The 27,973-nt window shown below is 48.0% G+C and overlaps 1 protein-coding gene across 1 annotated transcript; it reads right to left on the bottom strand.

The window, feature by feature from the left end:
• Positions 1 to 372: 372 nt before the first annotated feature.
• Positions 373 to 27,711, bottom strand: RAB20 (RAB20, member RAS oncogene family). Its single transcript, XM_059685109.1, has 2 exons — positions 27,297 to 27,711; positions 373 to 1,402 (listed from the first exon to the last, which is right to left on the bottom strand). The coding sequence occupies exons 1-2, from the start codon at positions 27,466 to 27,468 to the stop codon at positions 873 to 875; spliced, it is 702 nt and encodes a 233-aa protein (XP_059541092.1). The 5' UTR covers positions 27,469 to 27,711; the 3' UTR covers positions 373 to 872.
• Between the last annotated feature and the right edge of the window lie 262 nt (positions 27,712 to 27,973).

Here is a 27,973-nt window from a genome sequence, read left to right on the forward strand (position 1 = left end):
ATGTTCTCAATAACGTTTCTAAGAAAACGAAACCTATTGTCTCACAGCTTCTCCACCTTAGCATCTTCTAATAACACAACAGTGCACCCACCAACCAGCAGAATGGGGTTTCTGATTCAGTAACTGCCCGGTGACCCAAGCAGACCTTGGCAGAAAAAGAGCTTTCAGTTTTGCTTTGTTTTTACTGGAATTCATGTCATCAAGACAGCTAAGCAGATGGGCTGATCTAAATATGCTGGACCTTGTAAGGATTCAATGCAGCTTTTAAAGAGAAAAGTACTTTAAACTCACAGCATCTCCCCAGGGCCCCCAGCCAGGAGTCCACCGCGGGCACAAAATAAAGTCTAAAGCAACGCAGTCTCCACACCAAAGTTCTTCTCAAAATTCTTTTTAATAATATGCGTCGTTCACACTGCTACAACCAGTATAAAAACAGTGATTCCTGACTTTGTATAAATTAACATGTGGAGAATCTCTGTGATGCATCAGATACAAGTTCCAAATGATAGGACCAAAGATAAGTCACAGTGAAGAGAACCGTCTGAAAACAACAAGCATGAAAGACATACAGGTGCTCAGACAGGTGCACACCCACCCAAGCCACCCTCCATCAAGGCCACGGTGTCAGGAGAGGACCAGCCGGGGACAACCGTCTCCAGGAACCCAGATCCTGCAGCTCCCCACCGCCCAGCACAGGATGTAGAGGCCACAATCCACATTGACCTTCTCTTAACAACTAGCTGTCATTTCCACTCGGATCTGCTCCTCCGTGGGCACGAAGGAATTCCTTGAGTTTCTATGCTCCTCACCACAGCTCGCTTGCCCACGCTCCTTGATAATTGTGTCAACTGAGGGCCGGGGGCCCCTGAGGGTCAGGCACAGCACCCAGATTTGGTCCGTTCGGGCGGCTTATAACGGGAGATATCCACAGTCTGCGGCGCCCCCTGCGCCCTCTGCCGCAAGATCACGGGCACCACCATATCGAACAGGGTTTCAAACAGCAGGTCCACGTTGTGCCCGGTCTTGGCGCTGGTCTCAAAACACATCTGCTCTGCGGCCGGCATGTCCTTCTCATCCAGCATCTTGTACTTCAGGATCTTTTTATAAAGAGCCACTGCCTCCTCCAGCCGCACCTGCCTGGGCCCCTTGGACGGCCCACTGCCGCCCGCTGGCCCGGGGCTGGCCCCTTCTGTCTCGCAGCCCTCCGAGGCCCCCTCCTCACTGAGGTCCACCTTGTTCCCCACGATGGCGAAGAGGCAGTCGGTGCTGGCCGTCTCCGTCAGGCCCAGGAATCTCTCCTCCAGCTCCACCAGGCTCTGCGGGTGGTTCACGTCGTAGGTGAGGATGACCGCGGCCGCCCCCCGGCAATACATGGAGCCCAGGCCGTGGAACTGCTCCCGCCCTGGCGGGGGGGAAGGAACAGAAAGATGTGGTTATCTCTCCTCTCAGACGCACCCACCAACCACGACACACAGAAACCCCCAGGGGGGACCATGGAATTGTCACCCAAGTGTAGGTGTGGCTGGAGCTGAGCTGGGTGGAGACACTGGTGTGCAGAAAGCAGTGACGAGCCCTAATCAGTTTGGCTCGGTGGATAGAACGTCAGCCTGCACACTGAAAGGTCCCAGGTTCGATTCCAGTCAAGGGCATGTACCTTGGTTGCGGGCACATTCCCAGTAGGGAGTGTGCAGGAGGCAGCTTATCGATGTTTCTCTCTCATTGATGTTTCTGACTCTCTATCCCTCTCCCTTCCTCTCTGTAAAAAGTCAATAAAATGAAAAGAAAGAAAGAAAGAAAGAAAGAAAGAAAGAAAGAAAGAAAGAAAGAAAGAAGAAAAGAAAAGAAGAGAAAAGAGAAGAAAGGGAAAAGAAAGAAAGGAAGGAAGGAAGGAAGGAAGGAAGGAAGGAAGGAAGGAAGGAAGGAAGGAAGGAAGGAAGGAAAGAAAGAAAGAAAGAAAGAAAGAAAGAAAGAAAGAAAGAAAGAAAGAGCAGTGACGCGCCCAGGCCACGGAATCTAAGTGCAGGGCCCTGTCCCTCTGGGGGACTGTGGCCCATCCCCACCGCAAGTGATTCCTGCACAACCTCATCACGCACTGTAGTTAACTTCCGAGACCAAGAAGATACCCGTGCCCTATTTTCTTTTTTGAATTTTTGTGAGTTTATTTGAGCCAAACTGTCAACATATGCCGGGAAGCAGAACCTCTACAAATTGAAATAATGCTTCCCCTATTTTAATTAAAAATTGCACGGCTTGTTCCTGGTTTTGCATTTTAAAAGAACGCGTTTAAATAAAATGCTCCCACCATGGGTCTTGATGCTGGACGCCATCTGTGCCACACCTCAGCATCGCAGTTGTCCTACACGGCACCAGGCAAGCCTGCCTTCACACAGGTGCGCACAGCCGCCCGCGCCCGATGTCCTGCTCTGCCCCCCAGACCTTCGCTCCTGTCCAGCTGCCTGGATGCGGCCACTCGTCAATCCACTTGACCACTCGTCACTTCCCAGGGGGTTCCTGACCCCCTTCCAGTCCCATCATCCCCCCACACACACACTTCCGGCCCCTCACACTCCCTCTGAGCTCTGGCTCCCCCACTCAGCACAATCGCAGGTCCACGCCTTGTTCTGCAGTTAATATTTGTCTCTCTACCAGTAGGGAGGGCCAGACCATATGGTTTTACTTGCCCCTATGTATCTGGTGCTCATAAATGTGTTGAGTTAGTGAAGCCACAAATTTACTCCCACCCCTTTAAAACACACACACACACACACACACACACACGTTTTTCTCTTATATATGATTTCTTAGTTTGTTTTGTAACAATTTGGTCTGATTTTCAAAATGGTAGAAGCCTCATTCAAGCCAGAAGCTCCACTTACACCTGCACTCGACTCCCAACCTTTACTCTGAACTGCAGACTGAGGGGAAGAGCGGGGAGGGATGTGTTAAACCCACAAAGATCTGAAATTTCATCAGACTTAAATACTTTTATCCCCCCATGTCTAATAATCAGAAAACCCACATCAAAATTACACTAAACTACAGAACAACCGTCATGCAGATTCGTCGGGAATCCAGCTAAGTGACAGCCCTACGACTAAGGATTTAAAGAAGAAGCCACACTGAGCGGGTTGTTTTCAGATGCAAGGACGAATAGTGGTGGAGAGCGGGCATGGGTCCAGGACCACGGGCAGGCTGCTTAACCACCTGAGATTTAGCCTTGTCTTCTGTGAAATGGGACGGATAACAGCACCTTGCAGAGTTGTGACGATTAAACAGATGTGTGATATATGCAAAACAACAACCAACATTAGAAACCTGCGACAGGTGCAGATCCCGGGGAAGCGGCAAGCCCAGTGGGCCCCCTTTCCTTGGTCTCCGGAGGCCAAGTCTCATCAGTGTGGTGTCCCTGTTTTCACAGGCGGCCCTTCATTTCCCTTCTCTTGTTCCCTGTGTGGGGAGGCGGTCCACTGACTCCAGGAAGGACCATTCGTACATTTAAAAACGAGGCCTCCTCCCAAAGCCGTCCCAGGCCCCAGGGTTAATCAGCCCTCCGTCCGCCACTAGATTGCACACCCCTGGATGGCGGGACGACAACCCATACTGGACCCAAGCGCCCTGGGCACCCACGCTCCCCGGAGGAGCTTAGCAGGGCCTTCTGAACCCACAGTGCTAGCTTGCCTGCTGACACTCGCAGGGTCCCTTGGAGAGTTAACTCTATTTCTAGGGTGTCTTTTAGAGCTTCTCTCCCTGGCTGGAATCCGAACCTGTTTCTGAGGAAGTTCTGTGACTCCACCTGCAGTGTTGCGGCCAAAGGTAAACTGTGTGTGTGTGGGGGGGGGGGGGGGGGGGCGGGGGGCGGGGGGTGTTGAAAGGATTAAGGAAAGACAGATAAGAGAATGAAAGCTGGGTCTTGGTGGGACATTGCTCCCTGATGAGGCGCCAGCGCCCACAAGCCGTGTCTTTATTTTATAGCAGATGCCACGAGGCAAAGTAGGGGCGTGATCACATTGTTTACAGCATTCTCATGAGTTCCAACCTCACTTAACTATATGCACCTGAACTCTACCACAAGGCACGTGGGGCTACGTGTTTGGACCATAGGTTCAAGCTTACAACCACAGCTGTTGGCTATAATTGTGCTGGGAGGGCCCTGCCCTCCAGCTGGGACTTGCACGTGGCAATGAGAGGACCCTGTCCTTTCATTAGTCCGAGGCTTAACCCTGGCCAAAACACTGTAACCGCGCCCCACACTACAGAGCCCAGATGCTGACTCCAGTGGGAACAGAACTCAGAGGTCCATGACCTGGACAGGGGAAAGAATGCAATCTTCGTCCTCAACATCCTCTGAGATTGAGCATTTCCTCATCTTAGACATACTGGCACCAAACCAGAAACTATATCAAGGAACAATACCTGTGGTTTTGTCACCCGTAGAAACACAGAGGCTTTCGATTTCGCATCACAGTTGCCACCGCGTCATCAAGTGTTTATGCAGGTCGCTACTTACTTAAACATGACAGCGAGGAGACCTGCCCTCAGTGAAGGAAGACTGGTTTCCTGATAAAACTTTGTATTCTAGGGCACGCACTTAAATAGAGCATTCAGAGAAAGATCATGCGCTCATGCAACTCAGGCACAAAAGGATTCTTGACACCAAAGAAATGAAGGTCCCTTCGTCTCTGGGTCTTTGGGACACGGATTAAAGGCATGATATTTATACACATGTATTTGTATAAGCTTCATGTCCTTTTCCAACAAACAACTGTTTCCCGCCGAATGGACAAGTTCCACCGCGATCATTCCGACACAGGCCAGGTGGCACTGCCTCATTAGGGGGCAGGCTGGTGGCCCCTGTGGCCGGCCCTGGAGAGAAGCACCTGCTGAGAAAGACACCCACGCCCTGGGAGAAGGCCCAGCATGGACCTACACCTGCCAGCTGTCCTCTCCTTCGCCCAGAGCCAGGGCTCCCTGCCTCTCCGAAAAAGCCCCGAGTGCCTCCTCAAACCATCTGATGGCGGAGGTGAGAAGGAGGGACCGGTTTGGCAGGAGTTGGGAGGTGGCGTCCTGCCCTGCAGGATCTAGAAGGTGAAAGTGAAGGGCCAGTTTACAGCCACCAGGCCCTCCATCCTGGGTGCTGGGAGGGGCCAGCCTGCTGACAAGCACAAGCAGCACGTCCTCTGGAATTCATCACCCGCAAATCAAAATTCCTTCCTTTAGCACAGCCACAGCAGGCCAGCCCTAAGCCTGCTCATCTCATTATAAGTTTCGTGTCAAATTCCACTGCAGGCCAGCAGACAGAAACTACAGTCTTCGCCCATCCCCTCATGGCCCCCTTGGGAGAAGACGGTCAAGACACCTCTATCACGGGCAACGGCAAGCGCTAGTTACAGAGAAATGACAGAAACGCCGCCCCGTCCTCACCCCTGAGCCGCGATTTCCTTTCAGGCACTGGTCGCACCCACAGGTAGAGCGACCCAGGCATCTTGAGGTTTCCAACAGCTAACGGTGCTATCAGCACCCACCACTGGATTTCACAGGCGTGATCAAGGGGGGGAAGTGGCATTCCCGTTATCCCGGAGGAATTTTCCAAGTCTGTAGCCGAGCTCACCCAGGACAAAAAGGCCACTGTGCTCATGCCTATGCCTAAAATACTTTTCCTTTACAGATAAAAATGTCTGATTTGCCTTTAAAAAAAAAACTACAGCAGTAAGTAATAATAAAACCCAAAGAGAAACCACAATAACTAAAGGAAGTAGGAAGTGGAGCCCCATACGCTAGCCTGAAAAGAGAGTAAAAGTTGCTGTTTAAATCACATCATCTGTTGTCCACCCATTAACCAGTACAGGAGAAACGGAGGCACAGGAAGGGGACCACAGAAGCAGGCATGATGCTGCCCGGAGCCAGGGAGTCCGTGGATGACCTGCATGCCAATCCCCACAGTGTGACCCTGGGCAAGTCACTAACTCTCTGTGCCTCAGCTTCCCATCACCAAAGGATGGTTGTGAGACCAGAACTAATTTATACAGGTCAACTGCCTGGAGCTGTGCCCAGCAGGTGTTACGCCCTCATCACGTTTGTTTCAATCGCGCGTCAGATTTCGTCCAAACCTAAGGAGAAACTCCGCCATCCCAGGGCCATCCCAGGGCCACCGTGCCGTGTGTCCTCGCCAGCACATTTACAAGCTGTCTCCTCGGACCTGCTGGTCACTTCACAGCTGGCCACACGCCTGCAGCTTCCTTATTCTTGCAGGGCTTACTTTCCAAGGATGACCTATTCCCCAATTCCGGGGGCACTTCATCGCGGTGCCAGGAGAACTGAGAAATGGCCCAGCCCAGCACAGGCACGGGAAGAGGAAAGTCCGCGGCCCACAATAACCCCCAGCAGCTGCTGGACAAGTGAACACAAAGTATCTGCTCGCCTTCTCTCCTCTTCCGTCCCCGTCCTCCAGACAGCCAGCTTTTCGCCCTGAGCACGGTAACATTTTTGTTGAAAGGGTTTTAAATAACTGGATGGGTGGTACAGCCATCGGAAATCATGTTACAACACTGGCTGCGTGTTCTAAACGTGGAGGGAGTTGTGGGGGGCTGTTTCTCTCTTCTCCATGTCCCGCATGGAAAAGGAAACAGTCCATTTGCTGAGTGGAGGAGCTGGGGATTAAGAAATTAAAGAAAGACCAAGACGCAGAAATAGAGTTTAAGCTGGGGCCAGGTGGGCGCCATCCTCTCTGATGGAGAGGCGGCAAAAAAAACGGGCTGAGCCACACAGCAGGTTTATTTTAAAGGCCTAGATTTACATATCTAGTTCCGCCCCTGCCTGATTAACATGTCCAACCTTATTGGGGAAGCATATTCCCAGGGCGTGGCTCTGCCTATGCTCTGAGTTCAATTGACAATAATTATAAGGAAATGCCTAGGTGCCTCCCAGGCAGCCCTCTACAGGGAGTACTTTTTAAAATACTGATGCCTGGACCCCCCGACCCCAGAGCACATGAATCAGGATCTGACGAGAGTGTGGGTACCAGAATCATTCTTAAATCTCCCCTGGTGACTAGTGTGTGCGGCCAGAGGTGACCCTCACCAGCTTGCGCGGTGAAAGTGGGAGATAAAAGGGCAGCTTTATGATGGGAGAATCGAAATGCTTACTTCAATCCAGTTGAGAAGTAAGGTCTACCAGGAAAGGCAACTGCCACCTCTGCAAGAAAGAGGAACTTTGAAAATACTCTGCCAGATGCAGAATGCCCACTGGGCCTGAGCCCAGAAAAGCATCAATGTTGCAACACGAGGAAGGAAAAAACTCAGATCCATAGAAGCAGAGCTGGGATCACACAGAAACATCAGGGCACACACAGCAACAGGACCCCCAGCACACAGCAAGCTGCAACACGATTCCCTTCAGACTTCAGAAAGTTTTTAAAAATAACACAAGATCCTTTCCCCAATACTCTCAGGTGCCAACCACAATATTACAAATACTTCCTTAAAAATTACTTTAGTTTTATTTTGCACAATGTGATGCTAAAGTTCATGGACAAGGTCTAGAACATTCCATCTGCCTGTATGTATGATAGTGAACCTGGTTAGAGAATGGCGCAAGGCAACAACTACCTCCAGAAGTGTTCACAGAGGACAGATGTTTAAAGCCTTTCTGTGCAATAAGAAAAAAGACCCATGAGTCTTCAGGATGACTAAAGGAGTTGGCTGCCTGGGGCCGGCACTGGGTGGGTGCAAACTCCACCAGAATATGAAAATGGAAGAGGCAGTGGGGCAAGTTCACTTCATCTGAGAATCTACTGTTCACACAGAGGTTCCAGAAACCAGGGGTGAGTCTGCCACCACCCTGATACCTGTGTATGATGGTTAATTTTACGTGTTGACTTGACCAGGCCATGGTGCCCAATTGTGTGGTCTAGATGTTGCCATGGGGGTATTTTTTAGATGGGATTAATGTCTGCAATCAACTGACTTTAAGTAAAGCAGGCTGCCCTCCGTGATGTGGGTGGGCCTCATCCAATTGGACGAAGACTTTAAGAGGAGACTAAGATTTCCTGGAGAAAAAGGAATTCTGCCCTCAGGCTACAACCTGAGCTATAAAGATCACACCTGAGTCTCCAGCCTGCTGCCCTACAGATGTCAGACTTGCCAGCTCCCACAATCATGTGAGCCAATCCCACCCCCACCCCCCTTTCCTGACAACACACCTGGAGCTGCTCACGTGTTTCTCTGGGAAATGTCCCTTTGGGAATGTGGCTGCTGTGCAGGCCAGACCCTCCAGAGGGTGGGACTGTCTCAGAATCCCTGTCTTCCCTCTTGCTTCTCCATCTCCAGACCTCCACGGAGGCACTGATTCCCTCCATAAAGAGAAAATGCCCTGCAGCCCCTCCCCCACAGCTGGGCCACTTCCGGGACCCCAGTAAGTGCGAGCCCCCGCCTCTCAGCCAAACTGGCCACCCGCTCCATGGGAACAAGGGGAAGTGACCAGGAAGGGGCTTTTCAGCAACTGCCAGTATCACTTTGACCCCAACTGGTTGCTTCTTCATGAAGGATCCCTTGTCTGCCCTCACTAGCCTGCCAGGTCTCTTTCTAAGTGAAGATCCAATAATTAAAACGTTCTGCCATATAATTCCGGGCACCTCCTAGCTGGCTTCAAAATAAAGTGTGAACTCCGCCAAAGTACACGAGTCCTCTCCTGCTGGGTTCTCGGCAGCTAAACAGCAACCATGGGAATGATGCTTTCTGAAATAGGCGTCTAGGAACATCTTTTACTGGAGTGGGTGGGGTGGGCCCAGTACAGGGAGATGGGGAATGGGACAAGGAATACATTTCCATTCTTTTTCTTGGGTTTGAAGTTATCTCCTTTTTTCTCTATCTTTTATTCTTGTTTTTTGTCCTATAAAAAATAAATTTCATTTAAAAAGGAAAAAAGTAAAAAATAAATAAAAGAAAAAGAAAAAAAGTCTTTCATTGTAGATTAAAATTATGTAACAGAAAAAAATAAAGGAGGATTTCTAAAGTCTCCTACCATCTGTAGTGGGTTGAGTGGTGTGGCTCCAAAGATACATCCAGGCCCTCATCCCCAGCAACTGTGAATGGGACCTTATCTGGAAATAGGGCTGTTGCAGGAGTAATCAAGTAAGGATAAGGTCGTTAGAGTGCAACCTCATCCAATATAACTGGTGTCCTTATAATAAGAGGAGGGACACAGAGGCAGACACACACAGGGATGACCATGTGAAGACACAGGCAGAGACGGGAGTGACGCCTCTACCAGCCGGGAACACCAGCAACCAGCAGGCACTCGGAGAAGAGCCTGGAACAGATTTCCTACAAGAGCCTTCAGAGAGAAGAGCCTGGCCTGCTGACACCTTGACTTCAGACTTCTTCCTCCAGAGCTGTGAGAATAACTTCTGCTGTGTAGCTGGGGTCCAACCCCAGCAGGTCCAGGGGTCCCCAAAGGTGTGGACGGAGTCGGCGAAGAAGGAATGACATGGAGATAGCGTTCAGTTGATCAGCAGCCTAGCCAGGATCTCCAGCCAGGATCTCCAACCAAGTTCTGGTCTGGATCTCCAGCGAGGTTCTGCTTCAGATCTCCAGCCAGGTTCTGTAGCCATGTTCCCTCGCTAGGTTCTCCAGCCAGGTTCTGTCCAGGTTCTCCAGCCAGGTTCAGTCACCAGGTTCTAGTCAGGTTCTGTTGCCAATTTCTGTAGTCAGGTTCAGTCCAGGATCTTTTGCCATGTTCTCTCGCTAGGTTCTGTCTCTAGGTTCTGAGGCCAGTTTCTGTCCAGGATCTTTTGCCATGTTCTCTCCAGCGAAGTTCTTCTGTCTCTAGAGAACGTTCTGTGTAGGTTCTGTGCCTAGGTTCTGTCTCCTAAGTTCTGTGTCTTGCTGTCTTGTTACATCTGTATTTATACCAGTTGATTCAATCCTATCAATCTCTATTACTTACAAAGGTTAGGGCGTTTCTTATCTCCATTCCAGGGAGTAAAGATTATGTAGCTTAAGCATGATTGTTCGTAGTTAAAGTGATTAATTACCCGCCTGGCACTTAGTTAAGGGGTTTTATTCCCTCCCTAACTTCAGGGGAAAATCCCTACCTGGGGAAACCACCTTTCTCAGAGACCTTGGTTAAAACACATAGTGCCAAGAAGGTGAGCAAACATATTAAGAACAGTATGCCATATATGCCAGGTCCCTTGAAACAGCAAGCATGGACCGGCTCCCGGCACTGTGTAAGCCCCCCAGTGTGGGGGACTTGGTTATGACAGCCCCAGGAGACTCAGACTCCACTAAGGTACGAACTGGGCTGCAAGCCGATGGCCTCCTCATTCACCGATACCAACAGTCATGAATCGAACAAGAACAATGTCCATGCGCAGGGGCCAAGCTGCCAGGAGAAACTTCTGCTTCTTTCCCCTCGCCACCTCCTCTTCCCTCACCCGGAAGAAGAAAAAGCTAGGTCCTTTAGGAACCTCCATGACCCACACTGGAGAAGATGATAAGGATGGTGCAGATAACAGTGAACTTCAATGAAGATGAAGTGTTATATGCCATCTCCTGAGCCAAAGTCAGCAAAACTGCTGACTCCCCGAAAACAAGTCATAAATTACAACGCTAAGTTCACGTGGACAGAAATGCCTACGCCTGCTTCACTGGTTCTAGCTCTACCTGATGCCTATAAAAAATGACCTTCAGCCCTGGCTGGTGTGGCCCAGTTGGTTAGAGCATCGTCCCATGCACTGAAGGGTGGAGGGTTGGCTTCCTGGTCAGGGCAAATACCCAGGTTGCAGGTTTGACCCCCAGTCAGGTGTGTATGCAGGTGGCAACTGATCAATTTCTCTTTCTCTTTCTTTCTCTCTCTCTCTCTCTCTCTCTCTATCCCCCTTCCTCCTTTCTTCCCTCCCTCCCCTCAATAAAAACATATTCTCCAGTGACCTTCACCCTCTAAATTACATGAGAAGAAACAAATCATCCAAGTCTAGTTCCTGTCTTTCTTGAGAAATACCAGGAGGAAGAGGTAGTAACCACTGAAAAATATATCAAAGAGAAACTAATGAAGTATCCGGTCAAAGAAGCAGTAGATGGGCTGACCCTGAGAGGGGAAGCTGTCACAAGAGCTCTTGTGAAAAGTACAAGAGTCCCGTGACGGAGTGGCCAGCTGAGTTCCCTCGGGATAAGGGGCTCCATCCTCACCACGCAGACAGACGAGACCAGGTGCTGATTTGAGATGCAGGCCATTCTAGCTCCTAAAGTGAGTACACTGAACGGCAATAACTATTCCAATAGCTAAAACTTTTACAGCTCTTGCTACTTCCAGGCATTGCACAAGCCCTTTACACCGTCAATCACTTAATTCCCACCCACCGGGACAGGCTGCTGTGGCATTTTCCCCCCAGGCCTGATGAAAACGCTCAGAGGAACACGGGCTGGCCAGGGACACACAGGCAGCAAGGGCCTGAGGCAGCACCTGAACCCGGAGCCCAGGGTCCAGATTCCTGCTCCAAGGTGCGATGCTACCCTCAGCTTCTAGTCCTACCCTGAGGGCGGGCTGGGAGGGGAGGGGGTTGGGTTCCAAAAAAGTCTAGAAGAAAAAACAATGGGATGATGTCTGTTATGCCTCTGTTATCAGCAAGTAAGCAAACCCAAAAAGGCAAGATAAACCAGACAAAAAGCACGTGTCCTCCGGGTAGAACCTGCTCTCACAAGACAGCTGTCTCCCCCCAGCAAGGCGGGTGGTGTGGACAGGGCGTGGTGTGGACAGGGCGGCATGAATTGTTCATTGTTCTCACTTGGTGGTAAGGCTGTTTGCAGACTGGAGCCTATGAGGCACTTTTCATCTACAGCCTTATCTTGGCCTCACCAGCCAGGGTGGGAATCGCCCATCTCCTAGCAGAACACCCTGAGACCAGCCTCCTCCCACTGCCCTGGCGAGCCCTGGGGGGCGGGGGGGGGGGGGGGCACATGTCACTGCCGCACAGGAAAATCCTCACCAAAACTCTGAGCCAACAGCCGTCAGCTGGATAGTAAAGAGTAGGAGATTAAAAGGAAAAACATCCTGGCCTACAATATGAATGAATGTTTTGGGTTTTCTTTTTCTGCCAGAGGAAGGCTTGAAATCTCAACATCTATTAATGAATTACAGCCACAAAGGAGGTGATTAGATAACATTTTAAAGATAAGCTAATAATTAAAATCCAATAATCCAACTTAGTTGCTTACACTTATAGTTCCTTTGGTTTTGCTCTCAATAGTCTGTGGCCATTAAAGGGAATTAAAAACATAGCTGTGCTTCATGACATCAAGGAGGATGACTCTTAGTCTAGGAAGCCCACAGCTCACACTCGTAATAAAATGAAAAACAGCATTGGGGGACGTAACTGCCGGGTCAGCAGGCAACTCTTTAACTGCAGGCATCCAAACCCAAACTGGTAAAATGAGACGTTTTTCCTTTTATAAATAAGGGAATCCACACCCAAAATAATTTCTATCTAATAGAATAGCAACATCTAAAGGAGAGAATGTGTCAGAAAAAATGGATTTCATTTCATTTCATTTAAGTACATATACAATGATTTTTTACCTAGAGCAGCCTGTATCATTTCTATTGTTTGTTTGATAATCTGAAGATTAAACTAAAACCAAAGAATATGCATGTCACAGGAACCACTCAAAAAATTAACTGCACATAAATTAATCCCTTACCTGTGACTCACTGATTGGGCTTTCTGAAATTATTACTAAGGTTATAGAATGATAACTGGAGTTTAATCCTTCAATTTCTTCACTCTTTTCAGACATTAATTTACTAAGAATAACTCAATAACAAGACCAAATAACTGAAAGACATGTTCTTTAACACTCTATAATTAAGAAAAAGAGGCAAATCCAAAGAAAGTACAGTTATATAACAGATTAACAAAAACCCTCACATATCAGGACATTTAATCCAATCTCTTTGTCCTTCCACAGATACACTGTTGTCCTCTGGTAATTAATGTTTAGGATGAGATTATCAATGAAAAATTCAATTAATTGCTAAATTCTCTACTTATTAAAACAGGAAACTAAAACCATTTCAGATTTTTCAAAGCAAGTTGGAACTTGTTTTAAGCTCAAAACTGAACTGCAAATACCATATTAAGGAAATGCTTTAAGTCTATTAAGGGTTTCTCGAAGTATTACGTTATCTAGAATAGCCTCTTACCTGGAGTACTCCACTCAATAAGTACACCAGCTATTTCTAACAGCTTTGCTATACAGAATAGTTTTTTTCTTCTCCATAATATAGTCTTCCCGGAAACACACACCAGAGAATAAATGTCTTCCTGTTAATTCTATCACTAGCGCAGCATCTTAAACCCTTTCTGAACCATCCTAAGGCAACAAATGATTGTGCAGATGTTTACTATGTCTAGTCCTCTCTTGCTTAACAGATTGAATGTGTCCTAATAAAACTCCCTGAAAAGCACATTATCCGCTGACAGCCATTAGAAAATCAGGAACGCCTTCAGGGATGACAGGGGACACCTGGTATGAATGTAAAAGGGACTACAGAGCAGGCCTGACGAGCTCAGGTGGGTCACATAGCAGGCCTGACAAGCTCGGTGACCGAAAGTAACCCCACAGGAGGGTCTGATCGTAAATTCCTAAGGCAGGTAATGATGGGTAGTCAAATCCCAGGCCTGTAGCTTCCTTAGCAAAGGTCAATCTCTACCATAATCCACCCTACCCATTATCCTCATGCCTCTAGGATAATACACCTTTGGAATGTCAGGAGTAATTTTCTTTTCCACACCCCTCAGAGGCACCACCACTGACACCAGATCACAAGACCACAAAACTCACTGTTGTGTTGCCATGACCCCATGTCTATTTACAGCAAATGTTGACCATCCTATACCCACCAAAGTAAAGGAAGTATGTGTCTCACCATTTTGTTCATCCAACACTAGATATTTCCCCACTTTTTCTCCCGCCTACTTAATCGACCACCACGAGTTTCATGCAATCTTCCTTACATTTCTCCTTTGATTGCAAATGCATAAAGAGCATTTGTCATTCTCCAGAGCATTTTCTTAATCCACTGAGATCTTGCTACTGGTCATGTCTTCAGATTTGGCTCAAATAAACTTTTATGACATTTTTCTATAGGTTTGGACTCTCATCAACACTGGGAGTACTAGATATAATTTTATTAATTTAACAGATCAAAAACCCTTTTAAATCAATCATATTGAAGCATTTTGTTAGAGCTTAGTTGATCCTATCTAAATACATGCTGTATATGAAAACAGAAATTTTAAATAATTATGAATAGACAGAATTCATAGAGACAGAAAACAGAATGGCACTTACAAGGGGCTGGAGGAAGGGGGAGTGCGGGTTAGTGGGTAATGGGTACTGAGCTTCAGTTGGGAAGAAGAAAAATTTTGGAGATGATCAGGTAATGTTTGCACAACATGTGCATATACTTAACGCCACCAACTTGTACACTTAAAAATGATTGAAATAGTAAATTTTACTTTATGTGTATTTCACCACAATTTTAAAAATTCCGTATGTGTGAGAGAGAATTGCATGTAAAAATAGTACCTACTAAGAACAGCAGACAGCTCAGGCCTGATTTCTACCCTGCTCCTCTACCCGAGGTGGCAGCAAGCCCAAAGCTGCCGCTCATCTACCTAACCCGGCATGAATCGCCTGGTGATCTGGTTGAAATGCAGATTCTGATGCAGAGGTCTGGGTGGGGCTTGGGTTCTGTTGCTGCTGCCCACAGACTTCACTTTTGGACCAAATGCTGTCAAGCCTGGAGCAGTCCGGGGCAGCTCTCATCAATTCGAGATGAGATACAGTGTTAAGACACCTGACTCTGCACCTCACACCTGAGTTTGCCCTTTTTGCACTTCACCCCTCTGCTGCCTTCTTCCTGATATTTTGTGTCTGGTAACAGCCATGAAGTAGCTGCAGGTTGCTCAGCCAAGGGAAGCTGAAAGGCCTTGCCAGGCTTTGGAAACCTCCACTCTTGAGCTGCTGGGATCTGTGGCCACGCAGTAACTAACCGGAGTTAATCAGATTGGAAATTAATTAGGTTTGGAATGTTGCTTTGGCCACGACTAAAGAAAGATGTGCAGTGAAGGAAACAACATCAGCCAGCTTTGAAGAGTAAGAACAAAGTCCTCAAACAGCACGGAAAATGTTTATAAAAAGCCCAGGCACAACACAACTGCACACGCTGCTACTTCGCAAAGCGCCGGGATATGAGGGTCACACACCATTCTTACCTACGCACAATGCCAGATCCTCACAGAAGAGTGCCGGTTATGACGTGAACTTAGAAAATACTTAAAACATCCTCCACTCATGCTGACTTCATTTCTTAGGACAGGCTGCCAGTCAAAAAGGAGAAACTGCTTCCTCCGGTCTGGGTTATTGATGCGGGTGTCCCTGAGCCTCCCTGGGCCTCTGTGTCCTCACCACTTTTATGGAGTCAACTAAATCCGCTTCCTGTAACCAAGTCGGCTACAGATCCTCCTCGGAACTGCCATCAGGGCCGACGCTGAGTGAGATTTCACTGCATTCTGCTGGGCAGAATGGCAAGCTACAAGTGCACACATATAAACACACATGTATACTCACAAGCATGCATACACACACACACACACACACACACACACACACACTTTTATTCTCCCCACCGTTTGTGTGCACATTTTACAGATCTTTAAAGAGGCCCAGTATACTCATGCAGCTGCTCAAGGATACCCCCCGCTTCAGACTAAGCAGCTCACATCACTATCAGTAGTATGAGTAGCCTGGATACGGAACTGCCAAACAATACGGGTTTAATGGCGCTGCAGGGCCTCTAACTTCTATCAGAGCAAGAACAAAATTGGGTCAAGCACTTTAAACAGATATGAAAATAAATACACATTAAAGATGTTATTTAGTCCAGCTGGCGTGGCTCAGTGGTTGAGCATCAGCCCAGGAACCAGGAGGTCATGGTTCAATTCCCGGTGTAGAGCACATGCCTGGGTTTCGGGCTTGATCCCTGGCAGGGGGCATGCAGGAGGCAGCCAATTGATAGTTCTCTCTCATCACTGATGTTTCTCTCTCTCTATCCCTCTCCCTTCCCCTCTCAAGTCACATAATATACTGGATTAGTTAGTTGGCTCTGTATAAATGAGAATGCACATCTCAGACATGAAAACGAGTATAAAGTGCATATAATTCGACACGGTAAAGCGCTGGTTGAACAGACATTTTAATACATTAATCTTGTTAGTTATGAGACAGCTCCAAAGTTGGAACTATTTTTAACTTACCACTTTTGGGCACAGCAACATTTTTTTCAGTTCACAGGCACACTGTGCACTAAACAGAATGTACCGTCACATCCTGTACACACACACACATAGATTGCGTATCTGAGCACGCTGTCCTGGTTGACTCTCACATTAGAGTAGATGTCACTTCTGTGAAGGACACAGCGGGGCCTGGTGACTGAGTGCAAAAACACCAGGGCAGCTTGCCAGCTCAGCCCCTTCGGGCTTCATGTGAACTTACAGGGGATCTACCTGGCTACCTGCTTGAGTCCTAGACAGGATTAATGAGCTGCAATGGAGAGTTACACTGTCCTGGCACACAGTAAGTGCTATGTAGGCAGCAGCTACTAATGGGCCAGGATCTGTGGTAGAGCCTCATCTTGGGGAGGCTGTGGAGAGGATTTTGTGGGGGATTCCTGAAGGACTTTGTAAGGCCACAGGCTTCATGATAGCTAGTCAGCCTATACAAACAGCATTGCAAACATGCCATTAGGTTTATTCTTCATATCTGAACACTTGCTTTCAGGTAAAGGTAAGCATTTCAGGTACAACCAGAACAAAACAACTTCTTAAATGAGGTGTAAATGTTTATCTACCACAAGATAACTCTAGACGCCTATGGAGGCTATTAATAATAAAAACTTTTTAAAAATAAATAGGGAAATAGTCTAGCAGAATACAAAAATAAACATGAGAGCACTAGCTAAGGCAACTTCAGTTAGAACATGGCACAATGCGTTCTTCTGATGCAACAAATGTGTTATTTTAAATAATTCAAGGAAGAATAATAGAGTAGGTAATGCCATAATTCTAACCTTTTGGCACTACTTGGTGAATTAGCACTAGCATTACACAGAACAGCCTTGAACAGCTATATTGCATTACTTATTTAATTCCACTTAAGTCACGAGTCCTTCCAGAAAATGCCTGATTTGGAAATTTTTCATGGCTTAGAATTTTTACTAAAATTGTAACATTCAGCATTTAGCTAAAGTGCACCTCTAGTTTTCAGAAAACAAAGAAATTTAAAAAAAGCAAACTGATAGCAATTTTCCCATGCTTTCCATGTTTCCCAGTAGTATATACATTTTGTTTGTTTGAGGAGAGAGAGAAAGGCCATAACAGAGACTAACATAAGACAAACAGCAGACCTCAAAGCCAGGCTCCTGAGCACCCAGGGCCACCTGAGCTAACGGCGTGACCTCTCTGGGCCTTAGCTTCACGTTCTGCAAAAGGGAGGTGATAAAAGTGCCCACCACACAAAGTAGTTGTAAGAAATAAGTGAGGCTAGTCCTGGCCAGGTGGCTCAGTTGGTTGGAGCATTATCCTGTACACCAGAAAGGTTGCTGGTTCAATTCCCGGTCAGGACATATACTTAGGTTTTGGGTTCAATCCCCGGTAGGGGAGCGTATGGGAGGCAACTGATATCTCTCTCTCTCTCTCTCTCTCTCTCTCTCTCTCTCTCTCTCTCAAAAAAAAAAAAAAAAAAAAAAAAAAAAAAAAAAAAAAAAAAAAAGGCTAGGCCCAAAAGTATGATATTTGGTTCCCAGGAAGCCAGTAGAAATCCCTGCTACTAATACAAGCAGGAGCCTCCAGGAAGGGCTGTCCATTAGCAACCTGGAAACCTTTCAGAAAACACTTCCCAAGCAAGTTTTCCACAGGAACACTGCCCTGGTTTCTTAGCAGACTGCAGTAAGGGAGAATCTCAAAGCACAGATGCCCCTAAATTAAATAAGTCTACATGACAGCAACAGTGAGAAAGGCAGCAGGGAAGGGTGGCCGAGTCACAGACCTGGCTCAGGCCCCTGTTCTGCCACCAACTAGCCATCAACTAGCCACTGGATGGGGGACAAATAACGTCTTATGTCTGTCCCTTCATCTGAAAGAGGAAGAGGCCGAGAAAACTGTCCTTTAAATCCTGTTCTAGTTTTAAGGGTTATGCCAGACTCTACAGTTTCCATTCCTGCCCTGTAACATGGTGACCTACAATGGATATGCCAACTTCAATGACTACTGCTGCGTTGGGAAATTAAGCATCTTCGATAACTCCAAAGCCGAATAATGGCTTTTACGATGGTCAGAACAGTCTCGTCTTTGCTACAAACAATACCGACCACAGTTTTATTGATTTTTACAGAGAGAGGAAGGAAGAAGGAGAGAGAGAGAAACATTGATATGAGAGCAAGACACGGATTGGCTGCCTTCTGCATGCCCTCTACAGGGGTTCGAGCCTGCAACCCGGGCACGTGCCCTGACTGGGAATCGAATCAGCAACCTTTCAGTGTATGGGATGATGCCTCACCAACTGAGCCACACTGGCCAGGGCCTGAGTGCCTTTTTTAAAATCCAGATTGAGATCTTCCTGGTTTTCGCATACTAAATGAGTTTTGATGGAAACCTGGACATTTTCATACTGTGCTATGAGACTCTGGATCTTACATTTTAGCTGGCTCCCTCTGGTACAACCTCAGAGGGGCTCAGGGGGCTGGGGCAGGCCTGGACACTTTCCTGATAGGTGGGGGCACAAATCCAAGCTCCCCACATGGCCTCCACCAGCACCACAAAGTGGGAGGACTCATTACCACCTGGTGCAGATGAGAGCTCGAGTCCCTAACTCAGCCTCCTCTGACGCCACCTGCATGTCTGGGGTAAATGAAGCAGAAAGAAGACCCGGGGAGCTCACCTCACTGTGCCATTCCTTGGATCTCAAGGCCCCTGGCCAGTCTGCCTTCTTCTCTCCACTGTTCAGAATCTTCTTATGTTTGTTTTGTATGTAACTTTCCAAACGTTTTGGCTGCAATTAGTGGGGAGAGTAGGGGAAAGCACATCTGGTCCATCTTCCCAGAAGCAGATGTCCTGATGTGTTACTCTTCGTGTCTACATAGGTTTTCAATGATATCAAAGTAAAAAGAGGTGAGTCCCTCAAGAGTTGGTTAAAGACACGTATAACTAACACCACAGACCAGTGCTGCCTTACCAGGTACACAACGGCCTCATTTTAGCTGTGTTATTACGCTGATTTTATCAGTCAGAGTCAAGACATTCAGAAAATAAAACCAGGCATTTCAGCACACACACACAATTTTTCCCGTTGCTTTCAACAATTTCACTCAGCAAAAGCTTAGCTTTAAAAAAGATACTGAAGAGTACAATGATAGATTCTACAGAGAGCATAAAAATGAATAAAACCCAATCTTCTCTCCAGGAGTTTGTAAATCAGGGATAAAACAAACAGGTAACAAAAACAGATAACAGGAGAACACAGTAAAGAACACCAGGTCACGCTGTAGCACAGCCTGGAGGAAGGGGGAATTCTTCCTCCGCTACAAGGACCAAGGACTGCTTCGCAAGCCATGACACTGAAAGATGCGATAAAACTCAGGTTGGGCATTGCCAGGAGAGGGGATATTCCCAGGAGGGAGAGATCAGTGAAGTGAGATGAGAAGGAAGACAGGCATATGTGATGAATTACAAATGCAGGCATACCTCAGAGATACTGCAGATTTGATATCAAACTATCGAAATAAAGTGAATGTTGCAGTAAAGTGAGTCATGCACATTATTTTTGTTTTCCGACAAATAAAAATTATGTGTACACTATACTGCAGTCTATTCAGTGAACAATAACATTATGCCTAAAGAAAACCACAATGGGCCCTAGCCGGTTTGGCTCAGTGGATAGAGCGGCGGCCTGTGGTTCAATTCCAGTCAAGGGCACATGTCCGGGTTGCAGGCTTGATCCCCAGTAGGGGCATGCAGGAGGCAGCCAATCAATGATTCTCTCTCATCATTGATGTTTCAATCTCTCTCTCCCTCTCCCTTCCTCTCTGAAATCAATAAAAATATTAAAGGGAAAAAAACAAAGAAACAAACCTCTCTTTTAAAAAAAGAAAAAAACACAAAACCCCAATGGACATAGCTAATTAAACTATACTTTACTGCTAAAAAATGCTAACCATCATCTGAGCCTTCAGTGAGTTGTAATCTTTTTGCTGGTACAGGGTCTTGCCTCAATGGTGATGAAAATACAATGTCTGCGAAGCACAATAAAGTGAAATGAATAAAAGGAGGAATGCCTCTAGTGCCCTTGGCTAAGTTCTAAGGCACCTGTCTGGGCTACAGGAGAGGAGGAGGAAGGATAATCCAGGCTGGGAGGGGCTTTGAGGGGGGACATTCCCGGATCCAGAGGCCCAACAGAAACACCCCTCAGCAGCGTACAGAGGAGACAGGAGTCTGGGTCAGTCGGGGTAAAAAGAACACCGGAACCTGCGTAGGCCGATGGCACAGGAGGGCGGGACCATGAAAGCCTGTCATCACAATGATTAAGCCAGTATTCTAAGAATAAGCAGTTGTTTAAACATGTGTGTGTGTGTGTGTGTGTGTGAGAGAGAGAGAGAGAGAGAGAGAGAGAGAGAGAGAGAGAGAGAGAGAGAGAGAGAGAGAGAAAGAGAGAGAGAGAGAGTGTAAAATGTCTTTTTTCGCATAAAGGGAAGTTATCTGAGGTCTCAATGAAGCAAGTGGGGGGAAAGTTCAATTTGGAATCAGAGAGTTTCTATTTCCCCTGCAAACTTCAAGATAACAAAGCATGCCATTATCTTCCAGAGACATTAAATGTGATTCGGGCATTATTAGTTAATGAAGATGACTGACCCTATTAGTTAAATTCTCCTGAATCAACACCTCACTAGTGAGCCTTAATACCTCTTCCCACCCACAGAATTCCTGGCGCCCCCTCCAGGAGGACGCTTGGGGACCTCCCAGCACGTGCAGTGGCTCACAGGCGGCCTTTGTCCTCAGCAATCTCTCAGTATAATGGCACTTTGTCTGCCTTGCTGAACCCAGCAGTCGATTTCCTTCCACCTATCTTAATATCCACATTCATATTCAGTCCACTGCTTTTGATAAAAATTAAAATTAAAAAAAACAACAACAGAAGAATTCTGCAAAGAAGGACTTGCACTCAAAGACACCCATTCAAAATCTTCAGTAAAGATGTGGGCCCACCTTCAAAGACATGGACCCACCTACAAAGGCATGACCCACCTACAAAGACATGGACTCCCCTACACAGTTATGGACCCTCCTACAACACAGGCTTTGCATGTTTAGCTTCCAGATCCCAAACCTCAACTAAGATTTATTTCCAAGAATTTTTGTCAGAAGCTCATGCTAGTCTTAAATTCAGGTCCTCACCCTCACCCTAATCTAGCTCAGATCAGACATACACCGGGGAAACTTGAATGTTACTTGCGTTTAACTGAATCATGAGTTACTCAATCATTGAATGCTAAACACTGGAGAGCTTCTGTAACTACAGAAGACTTTTAGAGAAGTGCTTTCCGCTTTGACCAGGGGTCAGCAAACTGCTTCTGCAAAGGGCAGATAGTTTTGTCTTTCTGTGCTACATAGTCTCTTGTTAAAACAATGCAGCTCCACTACTGCAACGGGAAAGCAGCCACAGACAGTCTGTAAATGCTGGGCACAGCTGTGTGTCAATAAAACTTTATTTACAATGACTGGCGAGGGGCCAGGTCATTCCTCTGACCTGAGAAAGGGAATGTAACCCATCAGATGCTCTCCTGTCACACAAACACTGATTGTCAGGCTGAGAAGTGCCATATCACGGCCTCATAAGTCACTCAGCAGCTGCTCTAATCTAATAAGAGATAAGTCCTCCACCCCAGCTCCACATTTGCTTTATGCTATCTACCCACTTCTGTACCAATCTCTCAAAGCTTTTTAAAATATGCAGTCCTCACAGGCCATTCCAAAGGACCAATGGTCAGTAACTCTGGGGTCCCTGTCAGAGAGACTGGTCTCTAGGCTCATTCACAACACTGCCACCTTTCCAACCTCAAGCAGCATCACTTTGGCAATGGCATCTCCGCCATCCCCTCGATCTAGAACAGCTGCCTAAGGGGCTGGGCTTGTGGCTCCCGTGCAGACTGGAAGAATGATGATGGGCTTGCGGTCCTCACATGCAGGGTCTGTCTCCTCCAGCATGTTCACACGTGCGCCACTCCGTCCTTGGCAGATGTGGGCCCCTCCTAGCTAACTTCACAGGCATGGGCAATTATATTCATCCTTTTCCAGGCACCATGATTGCACAACCCGGAACGCCAGCTCCTCTCCTGGGTTGCACTAAAGTTGGTCAAGAGGAAGATCTTAAACCAACTACTCTGAATTTTCCCTCTCTTTGATCTCTCTACGTATCACAGAATTACTTTTCCCTCTCTTCTCCCTCTGTGACATGTTTGCTGGTGGCCCTCATTGTCCTAGTCACCCAGGGCCAAGAGACAATTGTTGATTTAGCAAACACTAACACAAAGCTTCCTCATTCCTCATTGGAAGCACTTTGTCAATATTAACTCATTGGCTCCTGACAACACTCTAGGTAGGTGCTACAGTTGTTTCCTTACCTACAGGCAAGGAAAGTGAGGTGGACAGAGGTGACACAGCCACAAAGTCACACATGTGGTCAATGGCTCTGCTCAGCAGAACAACGACCCCCCAAAGACGCTCTAACCCCTGGAGCCTATGAATATACTATGTGACATGGTAAGGAGGAAACAGGGGTGCAGATAAATTAAAATTGCTAACCAGCTGGCCTTAAAACAAGATTACACTGGGTTATCAGGATGAGTCTGGTGTAATCACAAGTCTTTTAAAAGTGGGATAGGGAGGGTTCGGGTACAAATGGCTGAATATTTAGCTTCAATATTCGAGACTGAGAAGGATAAGGTTACCTGTTTTGTTTTGTTTTTTAAGATCAGGGCCTCCCGGCATAAGGACCAGTGCTCAGGCTTCAGAATAAACCGGTTTTCAGCCAGACCATAGCACTGCTCAACCTATACTAGAATCCACAGAACAACCCCTAACCACAGAGGGATTGCACAGCCATGTGAGCGACGCAGAGGTGCAAGAACACTATAATAACTCCTTTGAGAAGGTGTTCACAGAACCCCTAGTGTACTGTACTAGTAAGGGCTGACAAGGAAGTAGGGAGCAGCCCGGCCGGTGTGGCTCAGTGGTTGAGCGTCGACCTATGAACCAGGAGGTCAAGGTTCAATTCCTGGTCAGGGCCTGTGCCTGAGTTGCAGGCTCCATCGCCAGTAGGGGGCATGCAGGAGGCAGCCAATCAATGGTTCTCTCTCATCATTGATATTTCTCTCTCTCTCTCCCTCTCCCTTACTCTCTGAAATCAATAAAAATATATTTAAAAAAACAAAGTAGGGAGCATGGAGTTCATCTTAGAGAATAGCCCGATTGGCATGAACAGACTACAAGGGAAAGCATGGAGAAGGGAAATGAGGAACATGCTGCTGGAAACTGAAGGAAAGGAGATAAATTGTCAGAAAATGGTCTTCATGAGACAGATACTGGGGATGTAGACCTAAGTCATATCCCCCACCCTCCAGGGGCTACAGCCTTGAGAAATGAGGGACAAATGCGGAGGGTGTCAAGCCTTCCAGGGCAGGTGATGGGATCTCTGAAGGCACACGGTCACTTTCTCACAGCCCCGCTGTGTTTTCTTCAAAACAACGATCAGGTGTGAAGTGATGCCACTTTATTTCCTCTGCTGGCCTCTCCTCTGGAGCTTAAAGCCCATGGAACTGAGGCCCTGGCCAGCTTGTCATTGCTGTAGAACAGAGATTTCCAACTGGTGTGCTGCAAGAATTTTCAAAATATGCAATACCTGACTATCTAGTCAGGGGCACTGACCCCTTTTCCAATTTAAAAAAAAATGACAACAGCCAACACAACAATAGCCATCCGGGTGAATGAATCAAAATTATACCTTTTTTTTTACAGATGGGCAAAAGGTGTATTTTTAGGTGTGCCACAGAATTTTAGTAATTAGTTTATGTGTGCCATGAGATGAAAAAGGGCTGAAAATCGCTGCTGTGGAGCGGAGCCTGAAACAGTGCCCAGGTACACAGTAGGGGCTTAGTTTACATTTGCTGAACAGAGGGCAACATCTTTTTAGGCTGCCCCGGTAGGAGTACATTCTGCTGGGGCTCTGTCTCATCTCCGGCCAACCTCCCTTTGCTTGTGGGACTTAGCAAACCATATCTGGGTGACCACGTCCAGCTGCCCAAGTAAGTAAGGGCGGAGCCACAAAGGCACAATGGAAAGAGAGTCCCCACACCTGGCCAAATCTCCCCCTTCTAGCTTCCCCTGCCCTGCAGGCTTCAGGCAGCCAGGTACATTGCTGTTGTTTTTTAAATAAATCTTTATTGTTGAAAGTATTACATATGGCCCCTTCTCCCCCATTGCCCTCTCCAACACCCCTACCCGCACAAGCCCTCACCATCCTACTGTCCGTGTCCATGGGTTATGCACATACGCACATGAGTTCATTGATCTCTCCACCTTCCCCTGCATTCCCTCTGAGGTTTGACAGTCTGATCAATGTCTCCATGTCTCTGGGTCTATTTTTGTTCATTAGTTTATGTTGTTCATTAGATTCCACATATGAGATCCATGCCAAGAGTAAAACAGAAACTCTCACTCCTTACTATCACTTTTACTATTAAAAAAGCTAATACCCTCCACACCCGCACACTCCCACCCCACCCACCCCATGCAACCAAGAGCAGCATTAAAAAACAATCCATCCTCTAGCTCAGCAGTCGCCAACCTTTCGGACTTCACTGACCACCAGTAGTGGTCTGCGAACCACTGGTTGCTCTAGCTCAGCGGTTCTCAACCTGTGGGTCGCGAGCCCTTTGGCGGTCAAACGACCCTTTCACAGGGGTCGCCTAAGACCATCCTGCATATCAGATATTTCCATTACGATTCATAACAGTAGCAACATTACAGTTATGAAGTAGCAACGAAAATAATTTTATGGTTGGGTCACAACATGAGGAACTATATTTAAAGGGCCAGAAGGTTGAGAACCACTGCTCTAGCTCTTCTCATCTTTCTGCCTCGGTTTTGAAAATTTAAATGAACACAACTTAAAAAAAACAATGTGGAGTAGAAAGAAAATATAAGAGCAAGACAAAAGGAGGATCCCTTAAAAGTTAAACTTCTGAATTCCCAAGAGGATGACGGAAAAGGTATCTATATTCAGAGCCCTCCTTGCCCTCCAGTGGCCCACAACCCCAGTCACTGGGAGCCCGGCACAGAAGTAGCTTGTGTGACTGCTGACTCTGAGCCTAAGCATGTGTACACAGGAGGCTGACAATGGGGAGAAGGGGCCTGGCCGCCCCCACAGCCCAGGGACCTGACTGAGCTCACGCTGGGGATTCCAGGAACAAGGAGGCGGCACCTTAGGCAAGACAGGAAATGAGTCACTCCCCAAGGAGCCGAGCAAAGTGCTCGGACATCTCATTAGCTGTACTACAAACCCTCCGGTGATCGAGACTCTGGCTGCATCGTGTCCTTATCAGTAAAGAAGAAAGTGACCAGCCACAATGACACTGCCACGCCTCACCACAGCGGCCAGTGGTGCGGGATCCGACACCTCGGGTCAGCTCCTGTTTCAGAAACACCAGGACCTGGTGGTGAAGGGCAGGTTCTCACCGTGGCCACCGCAGGGCTCTCGGTTTGGGTCCCCAATGCCATCTCTGCATTGTCCTCTTGTAAACCAAGGACAGCAGAGAGGCCACCCAGTCATCAAAAGGAACAAAAGGGCCAGCCTTGTCGAAAACAAGCAGATGAGTCCTGTTGATTTGATTTGATTTGATTTGATTTGATTTGACTTCTAGAGCCTGCGATCCATGGCTACCAAAGGCTTAGTGCTAGAGTCAGCTTAGGCGTAAAGGATCTTAGAGAACCTCACTCTGTGGCCTTGAACTGGAGCAAAGAGCAGGGAAGATGCTATTTTTACAGTGTGATTGTAATAAATTAGTCAAGACATTAACTGCCAAAATAACAAAAAGGACGGCAATAAAAAGGAGGAAGGAAGAGAAGTGAAATAGAGAATTAGTTAAAATCGTGTTTATTTGGCAGACGGGTGTGCCCAAGCTGGCAGTTTTAAAAGTCTAGACAGGACCTTTGGGTATTTATGTCATATTTAAAGTGCGGACAGTTAAAAAGTCAGACCTTAAAGTTGCAGGTTTCTAAAAAGAATGTCCACTGAAAACATGCCATACTATTTAGTTTCTTATTTACTTATCCTTTTTGTGGGGAAGGACCTATATTCTATTGCAACACTATATTGCCATTATAAACTGAACCCTTGAATCAAGATCTTCTAAGTTGTACTTTCGGAAAATCATAAATACTACACACACTAAAAATAATTCATTACCTATCATAAAAACGCTGCTGCAGAAAACCGCTCCAAGTTCCATAACATATGAGAGCCGAGATCAAGCAGGTGATAAAGAAACGGGAAGATGCAGATATGCTTGGGACTGAGCAAGGAGACACTTGAGTTCTGCTTCCTACTTTCCTGACTGAACCTTGCAGGAGAAAGCTCCTGCCTCAGTTTCCTCTTTTGTAAAAAAAAAAAAAAGGGGGGGGCGGCGGGGCGGGGGGGGGGGGGGAGGCGGTTACTACACTAACCTTGCTCACCCCCCAAGGTTGCTGCAGATATCAAATGAGAAATGTTTGCGATAGCACTTAAGTGAGTCGGGCCACCACCTGCAGCCTCAGGGCAGGCCCCTGGCGCTCTGGAGCCAGACACCACCCTAGGGCACACAAGGGACACGGCTCCTCCCTGGAGCCAGGGGTGCTTTCTAAGCTCGACCGCATCGTCACTAAATACACCGCGAGGTTGAACACTAAGAGTTTCCCAACCAGCAGAGGACAACAAGTGGGAACGTGCACGGTGCCTGATCCCTGAAATGCGGTCACCTGCCGTGGGAGGAGGGGACCCTGTAGGTAACCGGGGACGCCCGCCCTGGGGAACCGGCCCTGGGGGCCCTGCCTTGGAGGACCCGGGCCCTGGGGACGCTACCCAAGGCCGGAGCCCTCGCCCGGTCCCCGCGGGGCTCCGGGACGCTGGGGGCCGGGGAGGCGCCCTCACCTGCGGTGTCCCAAATGGAGATGTGGTAGGAGCGCCACTGCTTCAGGTAGAAGGCGCCGCCCACCGTGCTGACCGTGTCCGCGAAGCGCCGCTCCATGTACCTCTGCAGCAGCGACGTCTTTCCCACGTTCATGTCCCCCAGAAGCACGATCTTCCCGTCGGGCTTCCTCATGTTCGCGCAGACAGCCCCCTCCGCTCCGGGACCGCGCGCCCGTCCGGCCCGTGCGCTCCCGGCACAGCTGGAGCAGCTGGACGCCGGCCCCCAGACGGCGCGGACTGAGACGGCTCGGGCCCGGAACTCGCGGGGACCTGGACTCGCGGGAACCCCAAAGTTGCGGGGACCCCGGGGACTTTCTTGTCCCGACGTCCGGAAGCAGAAGCGCGTGTTGGCGCGGGGGCCACACCGAAGGACTCTTCCAGCGTCCCGCCCCGGGCCCTGCCCCGCCTCTCTCCTGGCCCTGCCTCCCGCCCCGCCTCCCACTTTCCGCTACAACACCCCCTGCCCCCTCCCCAGGCCACACCCCCACCTTAGTCCCGGCCCTGCTCCGCCCCTCCTCCCAAACATCTCAGGCCTTGCCGGGCTTCCCACCCACCGCCCCCCTTCTCCCCCAAGCCCATCCCCGCACCCCCACTTCCCTCCGGGCCGCCTGGCCCCGCCCTTTCACTTCCCGCCGCCC

The sequence above is a fragment of the Myotis daubentonii genome, chromosome 2, assembly GCF_963259705.1.
Source record: "Myotis daubentonii chromosome 2, mMyoDau2.1, whole genome shotgun sequence".
Lineage (NCBI taxonomy): Eukaryota > Metazoa > Chordata > Mammalia > Chiroptera > Vespertilionidae > Myotis > Myotis daubentonii.

Coding starts and splice junctions, on each gene's coding strand:
- RAB20 (XM_059685109.1), bottom strand. CDS start 27,468: ATGAGGAAGCCCGACGGGAAGATCGTGCTTCTGGGGGACATGAACGTG. Junction 1,403..27,296: donor CTCCATTTGGGACACCGCAG/GTGAGGGCGCCT, acceptor CCCCCCCGCCAG/GGCGGGAGCAGTTCCACGGC.